At 52.9% G+C, this 15265-nt stretch overlaps 1 protein-coding gene across 1 annotated transcript; it reads left to right on the forward strand.

The window, feature by feature from the left end:
* The first annotated feature begins 1921 nt into the window (after nt 1-1921).
* On the forward strand, nt 1922-14860 carry LOC142882546 (protein LRATD2-like). The gene is made up of 2 exons (XM_076017341.1): nt 1922-3280; nt 14843-14860. The coding sequence occupies exon 1, from the start codon at nt 2064-2066 to the stop codon at nt 2922-2924; it is 861 nt and encodes a 286-aa protein (XP_075873456.1). The 5' UTR covers nt 1922-2063; the 3' UTR covers nt 2925-3280; nt 14843-14860.
* The last annotated feature ends 405 nt before the right edge of the window (nt 14861-15265 follow it).

The following is a 15265-nucleotide window of genomic DNA, read 5'->3' on the forward strand; positions in this document are numbered from 1 at the left end:
ATCCAGTGCAGCTCTAATTGAGGCCTACAGGAGTGCTAATCTGCTGCGTCCACTGAGGCCAATCTGCTGTTTTAATCCAGCAGGGAGGAGGAGGAGGAGGAGGAGGAGGAGGAGGAGCCTTTATTCTGCCTCAGAGAGTTTCTCCCGCCGTCCTGGATGACTTTGCGGTCAGTTTTGTTGTCAGTCGCTGCGGCTTGGTCCCCTCTGTGCTGCTGTGTGTCCCTGTCTGACTGCGGGCCATTTGCTAGGGGCGTACAGCAGGGACGTCCCCGTTGCCTCTGGGATGTCTGGGATCTGCGGGTGAGAAAATAGGACCCACAAGTGAGAGCAAGCAGAGGCAGGCAGGGCGGCCACGAGTCACAGCAGCATAGCTGCAGGCATAGAGGGAGAGAGAGGGGCGGGGGAGAGAGAGAGAGAGAGAGAGAGAGAGAGAGAGAGAGAGAGAGAGAGAGAGAGAGAGGGAGAGAGAGGGGGAGAGAGAGAGAGAGAGGGAGGGAGAGAGGGGCGGGGGAGAGAGAGAGAGGGAGAGAGAGAGAGGGAGGGGAGAGAGAGAGAGACAGAGGGAGGGGGAGAGAGAGAGACAGAGGTGGGTGGAGAGAGAGGGGGGAGAGAAAGAGAGGGAGGGGGAGAGAGAGGGAGAGGGAGAGAGAGAGAGAGAGAGAGAGGGAGGGAGAGAGAGAGAGAGGGAGAGAGAGAGGGAGGGGGAGAGAGAGAGAGACAGAGGGAGGGGGAGAGAGAGAGAGAGACAGAGGTGGGTGGAGAGAGAGGGGGGGAGAGAAAGAGAGGGAGGGGGAGAGAGAGGGAGAGAGAGAGAGAGAGAGAGAGAGGGAGGGAGAGAGTGGGGGAGAGAGAGAGAGAGAGAGAGAGGGAGGGAGGGAGAGAGAGAGGGAGAGAGGGAGAGAGAGAGTGGGGGAGTGGGGGAGAGAGAGAGAGGGAGGGAGAGAGAGAGAGAGAGAGAGGGAGGGAAAGAGTGGGGGAGAGAGAGAGAGGGAGGGAGGGAGAGAGGGAGAGAGAGAGAGAGAGTGGGGGAGAGAGAGAGAGAGAGAGGTCATTGAAGGAGAAGCCTCCCCAGGATGATTTTGTGAAAGGCGTTGTTTTCACTGGATAAAGTAACCGAGTGCGATGGGAGTTTGTGATGACTGCGATATTTACACACTGTGACATTTGAAGACTGAACCGCTGACTTGTTGCTGCTGCTGCTGCTGCTGCTGCTGCTGCTGCTGCTGCTTCAGTGCCAGGATTCGGTGTTTGGAAAAGGCTTGTTGATGTTAATGTTGCCTTCCTGGTTATTAAATAACCCTTTAATTATATTTGTATACATACATAAAACAAAATGATTGTCCTAGGTTGACAAAAAGTATGACAATAGTAAGTTAGTAAGAAAAAAAACCGTACTGGAATTTGCAGAAGGATTTGACTGAACTGCCTCTTCCACTGCATTACGTTGCAATCCTTCCTCACTTCATCCTTTCACGAGCCACCGTCCTCCCACTCTGAAGAGTGCACTCGCTAATATTCCTCCGGTTTTAACTCGGAGTAAAGTAGAGAAAAGTATTTGTGTTAAAGCAGAGAAAGGGGGGGGGGGTCGCTCGTGCCATTTTATCGACGTGCTCGTTGTTTACACGGCGGCCAACAGGCTGTTTACTGCGCTGTAAACAAAGGCGCGCTTCCGCTTTAAAACGCGTGGCCGCCGCAGCTCGACGAGGAAGAGAGGAGGAGGAGGAGGAGGAGGAGGTGAACGGAGGAGAGACCAGGGGAACCAGACCAACGCGCGTGCAGCAGCAGCAGCAGCAGCATCACAGCAGCCGGATTCAGAGCCCCTTCCGGGCCGGAAGAAGCAACTTTTTCTCCCCCCCCCCCCCCTCCCTCAGGTGAGTGTCGGCCGCTTCACCTGAGGGATCCACCTGCTGCTCCGTACGCCTCCCTCCCGCCTCGACGCCACTTGTTGGAACGCTGTTACGCAAGTTGGCGGCAGGAAGCAGGAAGTTTGAACCTGCGCGAGGACTCGGAGGTGTCGCCGCGTCGCGGTGCGATGTCCGTGCAGCGGTAGCAGGCTGACCGCCATGGGGAGCCACATGGACAAACTCTCGCACCTGACTTACGCAGAAGTGCCCACGGCGGACCCGCACGGCGCGGCGGACGACGCCGGCGGCGGCCCGGGCCCGCGTATCGGCGTCTCCTACATCTTCTCCGGCGACGACGACGGCGACGATGACGGCGACGAGCTGGGGGACCCCGGCGGAGGAGGCGGAGGCGGAGGAGGAGGAGGCGGAGGCGTCGGCGGCCCCGAGGAGAAGCACTACGAGCCGAGCGACGACGTCCAGTGCGCCGTGTACTACCGCGACGAGTGCGTGTTCGAGCGCAGCGCGCGCGCCCACAGCCCGGAGGTGTACAGCCCGGAGAACCTGCTCAACAGGTGCAAGGCGGGCGACCTGGTGGAGTTCGTGGCCGGCGGGCAGCACCCGCACTGGGCGGTGTACGTGGGCGACTTCCAGGTGGTGCACCTGCACCGCGCCGAGGTGAAGAACAGCTTCCTGACGGACGCCGGCCGCGGCCGCCGCTGCCGCATCGTCAACGAGCTGTACAAGTTCCCGCCGCTGGGCGCCGACGTGGTGGTGCAGAACGCCATGGAGCAGGTGGGCCTCAAGGACCGCGAGCTGAGCTGGAGGAACTCCGAGTGCTTCGCCGCCTGGTGCCGCTTCGCCAAGCGCGAGTTCAAGATGGGCGGCGAGATCCGCATCGGCAAGCAGCCCTACCGCCTCAAGGTGTTCCTGTCCGACAAGCACTGCCACGTGCTGGAGTTCCAGAGTCTGGAGGACATGGTGGCGGAGAGGAGGAGGAACGACAACCTGGGCCGCAGGGCCGTGCTGCGGGAGCTGGCCAGCCACCTGAGCAGCGTCCAGGAGGAGAGGAGCGACCAGTGACCTTCTCCCCATCCTCCTGGAGCTGGAGCTGGACCTGGAGCTGGACCTGGAGCTGGACCTGGACCTGGAGCTGGACCTGGACCTGGACCTGGAGCTGGAGCTCACACCCCTCTCTGCATTCTGCTGATTTTTCTTTTGTCTTTATTTTCCCAATGAATTGCCTTAAAACGCCGCCTCCTCTTGATGGCCTTAGCAAAACTGAAGAGGACAGAACTTCACCTGGAACCAGAACCTGGAGCTCCGGGCAGCTGATGGATGCTCACCACTCCACAGCAGCGGAGAACAGCTGTAGAGCAGATTTAACTGTCGGGATCAGGGCGGATGTTGGCGGATTCACTGTGTGTGTGTGTGTGTGTGTGTGTGTGTGTGTGTGTGTGTGTGTGTGTGTGTGTGTGTGTGTGTGTGTGTGTGTGTGTGTGTGTGTGTGTGGTTAACCGTCATCCGTCTGAAAGCATCACACCCAGGATGCTCCTGGCTTTTATATGAGGATTCTCACACCAGCACATCTGCTGGAGAGAAGTGTGTGTGTGTGTGTGTGTGTGTGTGTGTGTGTGTGTGTGTGTGTGTGTGTGTGTGTGTGTGTGTGTGTGTGTGTGTGTGTGTGTGTGTGTGTGTGTGTGTGTGTGTGTGTGGAGCTCGTCCATCACGCGGCCTCTGTGTTCTTTTTTTTTTGTCGTTGTGTCGTTGGATCATTGTCAAAGCTGAGCTTCTCAAACTTCCAGGCGCCCAAAGGGTCAAAATAACGATTCAAAGTGGACAGAGTTCAAAGGTCGAGATGAAAAACGGGCCACAAATGAAATCAACTTTACAATTCAACCTGTTGAAAAATGTGTTTTTGGTGGCTGCCTTGTGCGTCGCACCACAGTCGGGTCCTGAAGGTATTGAAGGAAGTGTCGGTGCCTGTCGTCCACACGGCACCGGCGTTTTGGGGTCCCCCGAAACTGTCGTTTTTGACAACGGGTCCCAACGCCGTGTCGCCGTTGCCACACCGTTGCCGTCTGGACGGTGAAAACGGCTTTTCCTTGTAAAGCGACGACGTCGCCGCACCGTCACTCACGTCATGTGACTCGCGTCATCGTCACGATGCCGGCGAGCGGATTTGTAATCGTAGGAATTCCCCCTCGTCGTCCGTCCACACAACAGACGCAGTTACCCCCCCCCCCCATCGTTTCTTTATCGTGTTTGGCGTGCGGCGGAAACGGGCTTATTTTTCTTATATTCTGGGTCCGGTGGCTGTGTCAGCGTCTGGTAACAGCGCCACCTTTCTGTGTGGCATACGCATTGCATCGGTTTTCACCCACCGGTGCGTTTCCATCTGCCAGCGTGTGGACGCCACTTTTGTTTTTTCCACCCCGGGAAAGAAAAAAAAACAAAAAAAACCACCCGGTAACTTTCCCGTGTGGACCGGACCTGAGAGGCAGATTAAAGTGCTGCAGAGCACAATGACGACTCGAGTGCGGCGGTCTGTTGTGTGATTATGGACTGGCAGCATCAAAGCGACAGATCTTTAGATTCTCAGCAGGACAGGAAGTTGAGGTTTTGTTTGCAGAGATTGGTGCCAGGGTTGCTGTGTGAGCCGCAGAGGCGAGGAGGAGTCAATGGTGCAGTTTCAAACTGTTCAAACGTTTTTTATTCCCACAGCAGCTACAATGAATGTTTACAGTTGTTTTCTTGTTGTTGTTGTTTTTTTTTTTGTTTGTTTGTTGGTAAAAAACAAACAAACTAAATGAGCTTTTTGCTGAAGTTCCACCGCATGTTGTCGTGGTGGTCGGCGTGCAGACTTGGTGACCGACCACCGCAGTGGACGCTGTTACCGACCCAGTGTGTGAATGGTGTTTTCAATCAAACTGTAATCAAACTTGATTATTTTTTGTTTTGTAAGTGAGGCAGCGGTCTGCTGAGTTCACCTGCAGTTTCTTCCCACCTGTTATCCTTCAGGAAGGAAGAATGTTGTTTTTTTTTCTCCTGTGGGCAAAGATCTTTATTGGACATTTCAGGGGAGTCTGCATTAAAAAAAAAAAAAAAACCCAAACCAAAACACACGAATGAGCGACACCAACGGCCTTTTTATTTATTGTTTTTCTTTCTTTTCTTTTGCAGGACTCTGCTTCCGTTTCTTTCTCCTACCCGCTGCCTCTCTGATGTGACTGTTGACTGACGATGAGCCAGTTTTTACAATAAATGTTTATTGTCGTCCACCACCTGCCTCCTGGGTGAGATCCCGGCTTTGTTCTCCCTTTTTGTTTTTGCTCTCGGGTTTTCCGGTAAAGAAGGCTTGAAAACGACACTGTTTGTTTCCCGCCAGTGACCGCCGGTGCAACACACACACACACACACACACACACACACACACACACACACACACACACACACACACACACACACACACACACAAAAACAAAGAGCCGGCGAAAAAAAAACAAACAACAAGCTGCTGCCGGCTCCTGAGCAGCTGATTTCTCGTCAGCCCCCCCACCCCACACCCCCCACCCCACCCCACACCCCCCACCCCAACACTCTAAACACAAAGCTGCTTGGAGAAAAAGAGCCTCACTCTTAAAAGGTCAGCGGCGGCGTAAAACTCCTTAAATGCCACATCAGGGCCTCCTGTCAAGGGTGTGTGTGTGTGTGTGTGTGTGTGTGTGTGTGTGTGTGTGTGTGTGTGTGTGTGTGTGTGTGTGAGAGAGAGAGAGTTTCCAGCCTTTGAAGAAAAGCAACAGTACACTTGGAAGCTTCCTGTGTGACAAACATTCAGATGCGTCGCTGCCACTTCCTGCTCAAACAGGATGTTGTGGTGATGCGTGTTTGTCTGTTTTCATTTGTCGGCGTTTGGTCCGAATCGTAGAAGAAGAAGATCGTCCAGAAATCTGAGCCCCAGGTGAAAACTTCAACACTTTCAGGAAGAAACTAATTCATCTCAACACTTCAGTGCCACGTCGTGATCGTAGGAATGAAGTCCATGCGTCCATGTTGGGGAAACTTCAACACTGAATCAGTGCGAAGCAGCATCCCGGCCTCTGTCACAGGTCGAGTGTGAAGGTCGCGAGGAGGTCGGACGAGCCACACTCGTGTCAGGAAGAGAGGAGGAGGAGGCGGCGTTCGGGTTCGGGCCTCATCGTGGGTTCTGACGCCTGCACAGCCAAGAGCTTCGTTATGAAAAACATTTTTTTTTTTTTTTTTTTACAGCCGTCCGTGTCGGACGCCAGAGTCTCTGCAGCCTCCGGCGTGGAGCCAGCGGACCTGACCAGGCTCCGTGTCAGACGCTGCAGGAAGAGGAAGTGACTCAACAGGTGGAAGTTGTTTTTACTGTTATTAGAAATGGAAAAAAGAACACACACACACACACACACACACACACACTTGAAATGCAAATGGAAGAACATGATGAGATTGATGTTGCTGAATAATGAGGTGATTGCGATGCGCTATGGTGGTTGTAAAAGAGAAAAAAAAGGCTTGAGCAATCAGCGATGAGCAGGTGTGAATAGATCCTGTCAAAGTTCTCATTTACCTCGACGCATCGGGCTGAAGGATTTTCAAATCTGCAGGATTCATTTGAGAGAAACCCCTGGGGGGGGGGGGGGGGGCATCACACCCAGGAGCCTTCATCAGGTTTAAAGCAGTCGCTGAACCTGAAGTCAGCTTTTAGAGCAGTCACACCCGACCAGTGTTGTTTCCACATCCTTATTTGAACCTGCCTCTGTGCTAACCTCTGTAGCATCTGTGCTAATCTCTGTAGCATCTGTGCTAATCTCTGTAGCCTCTGTGCTAACCTCTGTAGCCTCTGTGCTAACCTCTGTAGCATCTGTGCTAATCTCTGTAGCATCTGTGCTAATCTCTGTAGCCTCTGTGCTAACCTCTGTAGCCTCTGTGCTAACCTCTGTAGCCTCTGTGCTAACCTCTGTAGCATCTGTGCTAACCTCTGTAGCATCTGTGCTAATCTCTGTAGCCTCTGCGCTAAACTCTGTAGCCTCTGTGCTAAACTCTGTCACATCTGTGCTAACCTCTGTAGCAGCAGCTGGGCTAGCAGTCACTACCCCCATTTCTTTTTCTTCTTCTTCTTCTGTGGTTTCTCTGAGCAGTTTCTTATTCTCGGAGACGGCTGATTGGTTTCCTGTGCTGCTTCACTGAACCTCCGCTCCTCCTAGCGCCGCCCTTCGGGCCACACAATCCTCCGACATTCTCACATGCAGTTGGGTTCCCTACAGAGTCTCTTTTTTTTTTGTGGCTGTGTTTTGGTGTGCGTGGCTCAGACTGAGCCCCGCCAGCGTTGTGACACTTCCACCGCAAACAGCCAACGTCTCTGGTGCGCTGTTAGCGCGCTAATGAGAAACTTCCACTGGCGTTTGGAATGACGTGGCTCAATCTGGTCTTGCTGTGTGTGTGTAAACATTCCCCGCTTCTTTTTTTCCCCTTCTATTTATCACTATTATTTTACGAGAGGATTCTTTGATTGCGGCGACCGGGCCGGAGCGCCAACCTGACAGGTGGCTCCGTTGTTTGCCCGCCGCTCTGTTCCCACCCCCCCCACGGTCTCGTCTTCTTTTCCGGGCAGCCGCCGCCGCTGGCCGCGCGCCCTCTTCAAGCGGGCCGGTGGCGGTACGCCGTGTTTGCCGTGCGGCACCGCTGTCACTTAAAACCGAGTTGTCCTGAACGACCCGCCGAGGCTTCTGGGTAAACGCGGGCTATTAAAGGGCCCCTGTTTAAATAAAGCTCTCGAGCAAACATCCCTGTCGGAGCCGCACACCTTGGGCCAACAACGCGGCAGCCGTGGCGGCTGGGCGTCGCTGGCTGGCAGCTGCGACACGCACGACGTTTGATTTCAAAGTCACCTTGCGAGGCTTTGAAGCCAGAAGTAAATTTACAGACTGTGACCTAGCCGCCGCCGCCGCCGCCACCGCCACCGCTGGGGCTTTTCCTCTCTCTTTCGCCTGGATGCACCATTAGGCAGCGAGGTAGAGGTCGCTCGGAGGTCGTCTTATCACTCCGCCGTTTGTTTACGCAGCTCGGTGTGTTCACAGAGTGGGAGAGGAAGGCCGGGGAATGAAGCCCCGCCCCTCCGTTGGAGAGAAAACCAAACTGCGCTCGTCTGTGTTTTACAAGGGCTTCAGGTTTCCGCCTGCAGCTGCCCAAACATCTGGACGGTTGTGTTGGCGAGGTTGCTTTTTATTGGTTGCGTAGTGACTGACTGTCCCGTGGGACACCTTCCTAAAGTTCCTCAAAGAGCCCGAGAGAAAGACGGAAGGAATTTGAAGTTGGTTTGAGTTCTGGCTGGTTGGACAAACGCACCCAGATCTTTGCACTCGTCCTTCACTCATCCAGCTGGTAGAAAACACTCCGACTGGAGGTCGCAGGTCAATCAGAGGTCTCTGATCAAGCTTCTCATTGGTGTTGTTGTCGTGGCTGCTGCTACACTAAGCTGCTTTTCTTCGCTCTTCTTTCAATGAGGTTCCAGTTTCAGTCAGCAAAAAAAAAAAAACTGCTCATTGAGAAAAGAGAAAAAAAAGAACTTTGAGCCACTATTTGCTTGCTTGTAGCTCCGCCTGCTTCTCCTGAATGGAAACCGATTGGTTCTTTCATATTCGGACCATCTTCAGATGATTGAGACATCACTCTGCCCTCCTGATGTCCTCCCGCTCCTCAGACTGGCAGTAGTTTACAGTGGCGTTTCCCCCCCGAGCCCTCTGCTGACGAGGAGCACGTTGCTCATTTTAATTCTGAGTGGACGGAGGAGCGCCGTGCTCGCCTGCGCTGTAGATTCTCTCCACCGAGGGTTCCGTTCCGACGACGCACGCCATCTGTCCAGACATCTGTGGGCGGGGTCTAAGGTGGCGCTCCAGGGGGCGGGACGATGTTGGATTCATTATGAGGTCTGGCTGTCAGTCACTGGTCAGAGTTCTGGCGGTTTGCACGCTGCTGTGACTCTGGAACCGGAGCAGCTTGAGTTGGGGATGATCTCAGGATGATCTCAGGTTCATCTCAGGATGATCTCAGGTTCATCTCAGGATGATCTCAGGGTGATCTCAGGATGATCTCAGGATGATCTCAGGATGATCTCAGGGTGATCTCAGGATGATCTCAGGATGATCTCAGGTTGATCTCAGGATGATCTCAGGATGATCTCAGGATGATCTCAGGTTCGTTTCAGGATTATCTCAGGATGATCTCAGGATGATCTCAGGTTCATCTCAGGATGATCTCAGGATGATCTCAGGATGATCTCAGGTTGATCTCAGGATGATCTCAGGATGATCTCAGGTTCATCTCAGGATGATCTCAGGATGATCTCAGGATGATCTCAGGTTCATCTCAGGATGATCTCAGGATGATCTCAGGATGATCTCAGGATGATCTCAGGTTGATCTCAGGATGATCTCAGGATGATCTCAGGTTCATCTCAGGATGATCTCAGGATGATCTCAGGATGATCTCAGGTTCATCTCAGGATGATCTCAGGATGATCTCAGGATGATCTCAGGTTCATCTCAGGTTCGTCTCAGGATGATCTCAGGATGATCTCAGGATGATCTCAGGTTCATCTCAGGTTCATCTCAGGTTCGTCTCAGGATTATCTCAGGATGATCTCAGGTTCATCTCAGGATGATCTCAGGTTCGTCTCAGGATGATCTCAGGTTGATCTCAGGATTATCTCAGGATGATCTCAGGATGATCTCAGGTTCATCTCAGGATGATCTCAGGATGATCTCAGGTTGATCTCAGGTTCGTCTCAGGTTGATCTCAGGATGATCTCAGGATGATTCTGCCGGGATGCTTTTCCTAGGCATGGAAAATGAACTAAAGTGGCCCAACTTCACGGTGGCTGGTGCAGGAAATGCACAGAAAATGTGTCTGAAAGCCGTGTGAAGAGAAGAGCTGCTGTGGAAGGAGGTGCCTCAGTGACTCAACACTAGCAGTCTGTCTGCAGTCATCGGTGGCTCAGAGGTCAGAGGTCAGCGGCGCACCGCTGAGTTTGAAGTGTGAGGAAATCAAATCTCTAATGTCCTGGATGATGGAGGGCGGGGGGGCAGGCAGAGCAGGAGGAACAGCCGCCTGATTGTCATTTGACAATGAAAATTGTCCTCGTTGTTCACAGGCGACGTGTCAAAGGTGAACACGAGCCCGGGAATCTGGTCCAACTGGAAACCTGCGGCTACCGTGTCGCCGGCTCCTCGCCCGGCTGCTCGTGTCGGCAGTGCTAGCGAAGCTCCCCGGAAACGGCCGCCCTCCCGCGCCCCCTTCAAGAGCGAGCGATCACGATAATAACGGCGGCGGGAAACAAAGGACGGCGGCGCGGCGTGAGGCCGCGCTGAGCCTCGGCTGATTCATGCAGCGCCGCTTTAGCAGCGGGCGGCGGTGAAAACAAACACAGCGGGAGTCTGGCACGGTCGTGACCTCGCCGAGGAAACGGGAAGAGGGCGGAGCCTGAGCCCCGAGGCTCCACCTGCTTTGCACGCTTTATTGAGGCGTTGCCCCCTGTTGGTGGAGAAATGTTTTGTCTTTTTTTTTCTTTAATTCTTACGATCTTCTTGCGGTGGTTGGAGGAAAAAAAAAACCCCGATGTGTTTGATCTGTTTGTGTTGATGAGACAGCGGTTTGCTTTGTCTGCATTTGTGTAAACTCAGCTCAGGCACTAAAGTCTCTTACTTCCTCATTAAGCTGCCATAAGGCACTTAAAGCTTCGTTGTTTCCTCATTTTTTTTGCAGATTATTATTATTATTTTTGCAACAGGCTGCATGCTAGCATGGCACCGCTAGCATTCAAAAACACAGCGGCTTGTCGTCATTACTTCAACTGGCAAATCTCTAATAATGATGACATTTTTCTATTTAGTAGCCAAAATAAAAGCTGCTTCTGTTCTGCACAAATTTATGTAAATATATGATTTTTAACTTTAATTCTAACTTTAAACTTTTGCTTTTATCACAATTTTTGTGCCACCATTAGTGCCGCACAGTGCTCAGTTTAGCACATCAGCATGTCTGAGCATCTGTGTGTGTGTGTGTGTGTGTGTGTGTGTGTGTGTGTGTGTGTGTGTGTGTGTGTGTGTGTGTGTCTCCTGTCAGCGGCTGCCCCGCGGCCGCGTCTCCACAGGTTGGAGATGCGATGGCGTGACTTGCATTCTCTGTAGAAACCTCCAGCCATCAACCTGCAGCTGGCTGCCAGCGAGCAGCTGCAGCAGCAGGAGGAGGAGGAGGAGGGGTAGAGCGAGGAGGAGGCGCTCGGGTCGGCCGACTCATCCGTCTGCGGCAGACAGCCGCTCGGCTGCAGGCAGGTAATTGGGAGCGTCGCTGCTTCTCACGGAGGCGCCTGACAAAAAGATCCGGCCGTGCGTCAGGACGGCTGGCTGAGGTGGAGAACACACACACACACACACACACACACACACACACACACACACACACACACTGAACATCCTCTGGGATGCTGCTGCAGAAGAACTTCAAAAATGAGCCGACATTGCCCAACAGGAATGTTTTCCCAAGTCTGCAGGATGTGTTTCACACGTCAGTCTGGAAAGCAGCTGCTGGTCCAGTGGTCTCTCACCAATATGCAAGCTGGACTGGACAAAGTCAAAGTGTTTACTATGTGAAGCCGGCCAATCAGATTCCTCATTTGCGTACCAAGCCACGTAGCAAGGTGATCCAGGACGTTTGGGCTGAAACCAGTCAGGAGTCAGGAGGTCCTCTCCTGCAGCGGCTGCTTCTTCTTCTGTGGTGTTGACTTGGAGCTGCTGCTTCTTCTTCTGTGGTGTTGACTTGGAGCGGCTGCTTCTTCTTCTGTGGTGTTGACTTGGAGCGGCTTTGACTCGCTGCTTCCCGTCACCTGCTGGAAGGACACCGAGAGCTCCTCCGCCGGGAAGCCCTGCTGAAAGCGCCTCACATTGAAGCTTCTCCAGGCGGACCAGCTCCAGCAGCAGGCCGGAGACCTCGGCCCCCTGCTGGTTGGGGGCTGTCAGGATCAGCACTCGTTTTTAGATATCAAATCCAGAGCCAGCCAGAGTGTCATCGCTGCTGACTGAGATCCACCCTGGAGACGCTCCAGTCACGGCCGGCGCTTGAAGGCTTTCCCCCTCCGCTTCCTGGAAAACATCCACTCACATCAAAAAAAGAGAAGCAATCGCACTTTTCAAACAGGCCTGACGATGAGGAATGCGGACGACCGCTTACTCACTTTCCTGTCAGTCATCCTGGTCTCCGCGTCCAGCAGAAGGCCGCCTTTTGTCTTTGTGCTCAGCCTTGACAGGCGGCCAGGAACGCTGGGAAACTGTCGGGAAAAGTCGCACCCGTGGCCAAGCGGGCGACACACCGGCACCTTCCCGCTTCCTCATTACCGACTTTGTCGGGAAGGTTTTGCCTTATTTTGCCGACTCGCTGGAGGACTGAGGAACAGATTACGTCACAGAGTGGTAACTGTAACTGTAAAGCTGTTGCAGCACAGACAAAACGTGTCATCGGGATTTTCTTCTGGAATTTAATTTCATTCCTCTTCCATCGTGCACGTGTTTGTCATAAGAACGGCACGACGGACTTGCATTACGTTTTTCTGTCCTAGTGGCCGCTCAAGGTATTGCAGCCAAACATGTTAAGCGCCCTCATAGACCACAATGCAGCGGTTGCAGGACGCCTACGAAGTGAAACACGGCCCACGACAGCACGATCCGTAGTTTATCTTTACTTCATGGACTTCTTATGTTTATCAATATTTTTCTAATGGCGAGGAAGTGCTGTGTCTTGGCTTGCTCCTATTGGCCGAGACTCTCTGATGATTTAATCCTGCTGAAAGTTGCCCATTGTTCCTCCGTCCTCCTTCCGTCCTACGCGGTGGACCAAAGTGGAAAAAAGTGCCTGTGCTTATAACTTTATTAATCTCTCCTGGTTCCACCGGAATTTCGGGAATTTGCAGAGTCAGCGAAAGGAAGCCAAAGGTCACAAGATCCAGGACTTGGAGCTGATGAGAGTGAATTGTTTAAAAAGAAAATGCAGCCCTGTCTGAACAGCCTGGAATTCTGTCAGCCAGTGAAGTGATGGCCACTGTTGTGCTTTGTTGTTGGCCAAGTCCTTTTTTCTTTTTCTTTTTTTTTTTACATCACTTCACAAGCTGTTAAGTGCCACATTTCAATTTTCAATTTCAGCTGATTTGTGTTGAAAGTTTCTGCGAGGTGATTGGAAGCGTGCGAGCCGACAGGGTCATGTGGTCCGGGCGCCACGTCCACCTCCTGTGAGTCACGCCGCAGGGCTAAACAAAGACCTGGGCGTGTTCTCATTAGTGGCTGAGCTGCTGCGGGTCCTGCTGGCATTCTTCACCCTGAGTCATCTCTGCATTCTCACAACTTCCAGCTTCCTGTTTGTTTCACACGTTGGTGGATATGCTGTCAGCCATCGCTCCTGGGTGCACTCACGCTCCAGGCACACACACACACACACGAAACGAGCGTCACTTAACCTGGGCGGCCTTTCAAAAGTCACCCGAAAATGTCCTGGCGCGTGTTTTCCTACGCGCTCGCAGCTCAACCGTGATCACAGCCGCCGGGTGAGCAGAGGTTTTAACAAAGGCCTGACGCTCAGAGGCTGCTGACTGGAGCACGCAGCTCAGGACTGAGGAGGGAGCGGCGGCGCCGAGCAGCGGTCGAGGCCGCCTGCAGAGTTTAACTGTGCAACCCGTGCTCTGGACTCCATGCACCTTGATTATTCTCCAGCGCCTGCACCCTGCTGCTGCCCCCTCTGGCCACTGCCTCCTCTCCATCATGTGTGTGTGTGTGTGTGTGTGTGTGTGTGTGTGTGTGTGTGTGTGTGTGTGTGTTATCTCATCTCATTTCCAACCATCCCCACTGCCCACTCATGAAGACGGACACCTCAGCGCGGCGGCCCTCATGCGAAAGCAGCCAATTAGCCGCGACCCCGATGTGCTCGTGCCAGTGCGAGTCAGCGAGACAGTTCACTCCCCGACGCTTTATTTTAAATTGAATGAATTCATTTTTGTTGTTGTTTGATTTCTTGCTCCAATCCCGCCTGGCAGCCGCATTGCTGAGGTTTTTTTTTTCAATGTGAAATCGTGCAGATCCATCTCGGGAAGCTCCGATTGGAAGGATTATAGGTAGAAAGGTCAGGCTATGACTGGACCAATCAGCAACCTCGGAGGGCGAAGAGGTGGAGCTACCGCCAGGAAGCGTTTTTCGAGGACCCGGCCTAGAAGGACCGACCAAACCCCGCCTCCTCAGCAACCACACGGGACGGTCTAGCCTTCGGCGTATTTCCTGGTTGCGTCACCGCCGTTCCCTCCTGCTGGCCAACCCCGGAAGTGACGTTTACATAGCATCAAGCTAACCACTGGTTCGCCACCTGACGATGGCGTTGGATGTTCAGATAAATAAAAACCCTACGTTAAAAACTGAATATTTGATGTGAAATTTCAATACTTAAATTTATATGTTGTGTCTTTGCCAGTAGATGGCGCCATTTCAGCTGACTTCCCAGGATCCCAGGATGCTTTGCAGCAGCACGCAAAGCATCCTGGGATCCAGAAGGCTGTGTGGGATGGTAGCGGTGCAGCCTTGGACTCGGCTAAATCCTTTGGGACAGGCCTTCTCGCAGTGCCGTGACGCAACTGGCCTTCAAATGTAGGCTTCGAAGGAGATTGAGACACAGCCAAAGTCTTGCAGCTGCAGTGTGGTCGGTTTGTTTGGGATGGGAGGCCCCTGAGGCTCTTCTCCTCTGACTGACTGGCTCTGCTCAGAGGTTAGAGTCAAACTAGCAAGAGATTAGCGCTGTCAGCCGCCTCACCAATAGGAAGCTTGTACTGTTACCAGCTGACCCCATACCATCACCTTCAAGGTGTCTAATAACGGTAATGATAATGATGATAATAATGATGCTAATGCTAATTGTGGCATTGCTCTGTTCTTGGAGTCACCTGACAGCTCCTGTGTGTGTGTGTGTGTGTGTGTGTGTGTGTGTGTGTGTGTGTGTGTCACCTCCAGCCCCAGCTCAAGGGTTAACTGCTCTGTGTGCATGTTCTCTGACACACAATAGGCCTGTGTGTTGCCATCTTATCCGCAGGCTTGTAGAGGCGCTGCACAGCAGCTAATGAGCATCGTTCTTTCTTTCTTTCTTTCCGTTCTTTCTTTCTTTCTTTCTTTCTTTCTTTCTTCCGTTCTTTCTTCCGTTCTTTCTTTCTTTCTTTCTTTCAATGTGAAAGTCCACGAGAGTCAGTGTGCGAGTGTGCGCTCATTTAGCCGACACGCTGCTGTGTGGCGGGGCAAATCCTCTCACACTGTGCTCTTTGTTTGATTGTGAGCTAATCTCTTTGTCCGCTGCGCTATTTTTTTTCTCTCTCTCCGCCA

This window comes from Nelusetta ayraudi, unplaced genomic scaffold, assembly GCF_046127955.1.
Source record: "Nelusetta ayraudi isolate G7.1 ecotype Tasmania unplaced genomic scaffold, CSIRO-AGI_Nayr_v1 ptg000313l, whole genome shotgun sequence".
Classification (NCBI taxonomy): Eukaryota; Metazoa; Chordata; class Actinopteri; order Tetraodontiformes; family Monacanthidae; genus Nelusetta; species Nelusetta ayraudi.

Coding starts and splice junctions, on each gene's coding strand:
- LOC142882546 (XM_076017341.1), top strand. CDS start 2,064: ATGGGGAGCCACATGGACAAACTCTCGCACCTGACTTACGCAGAAGTG.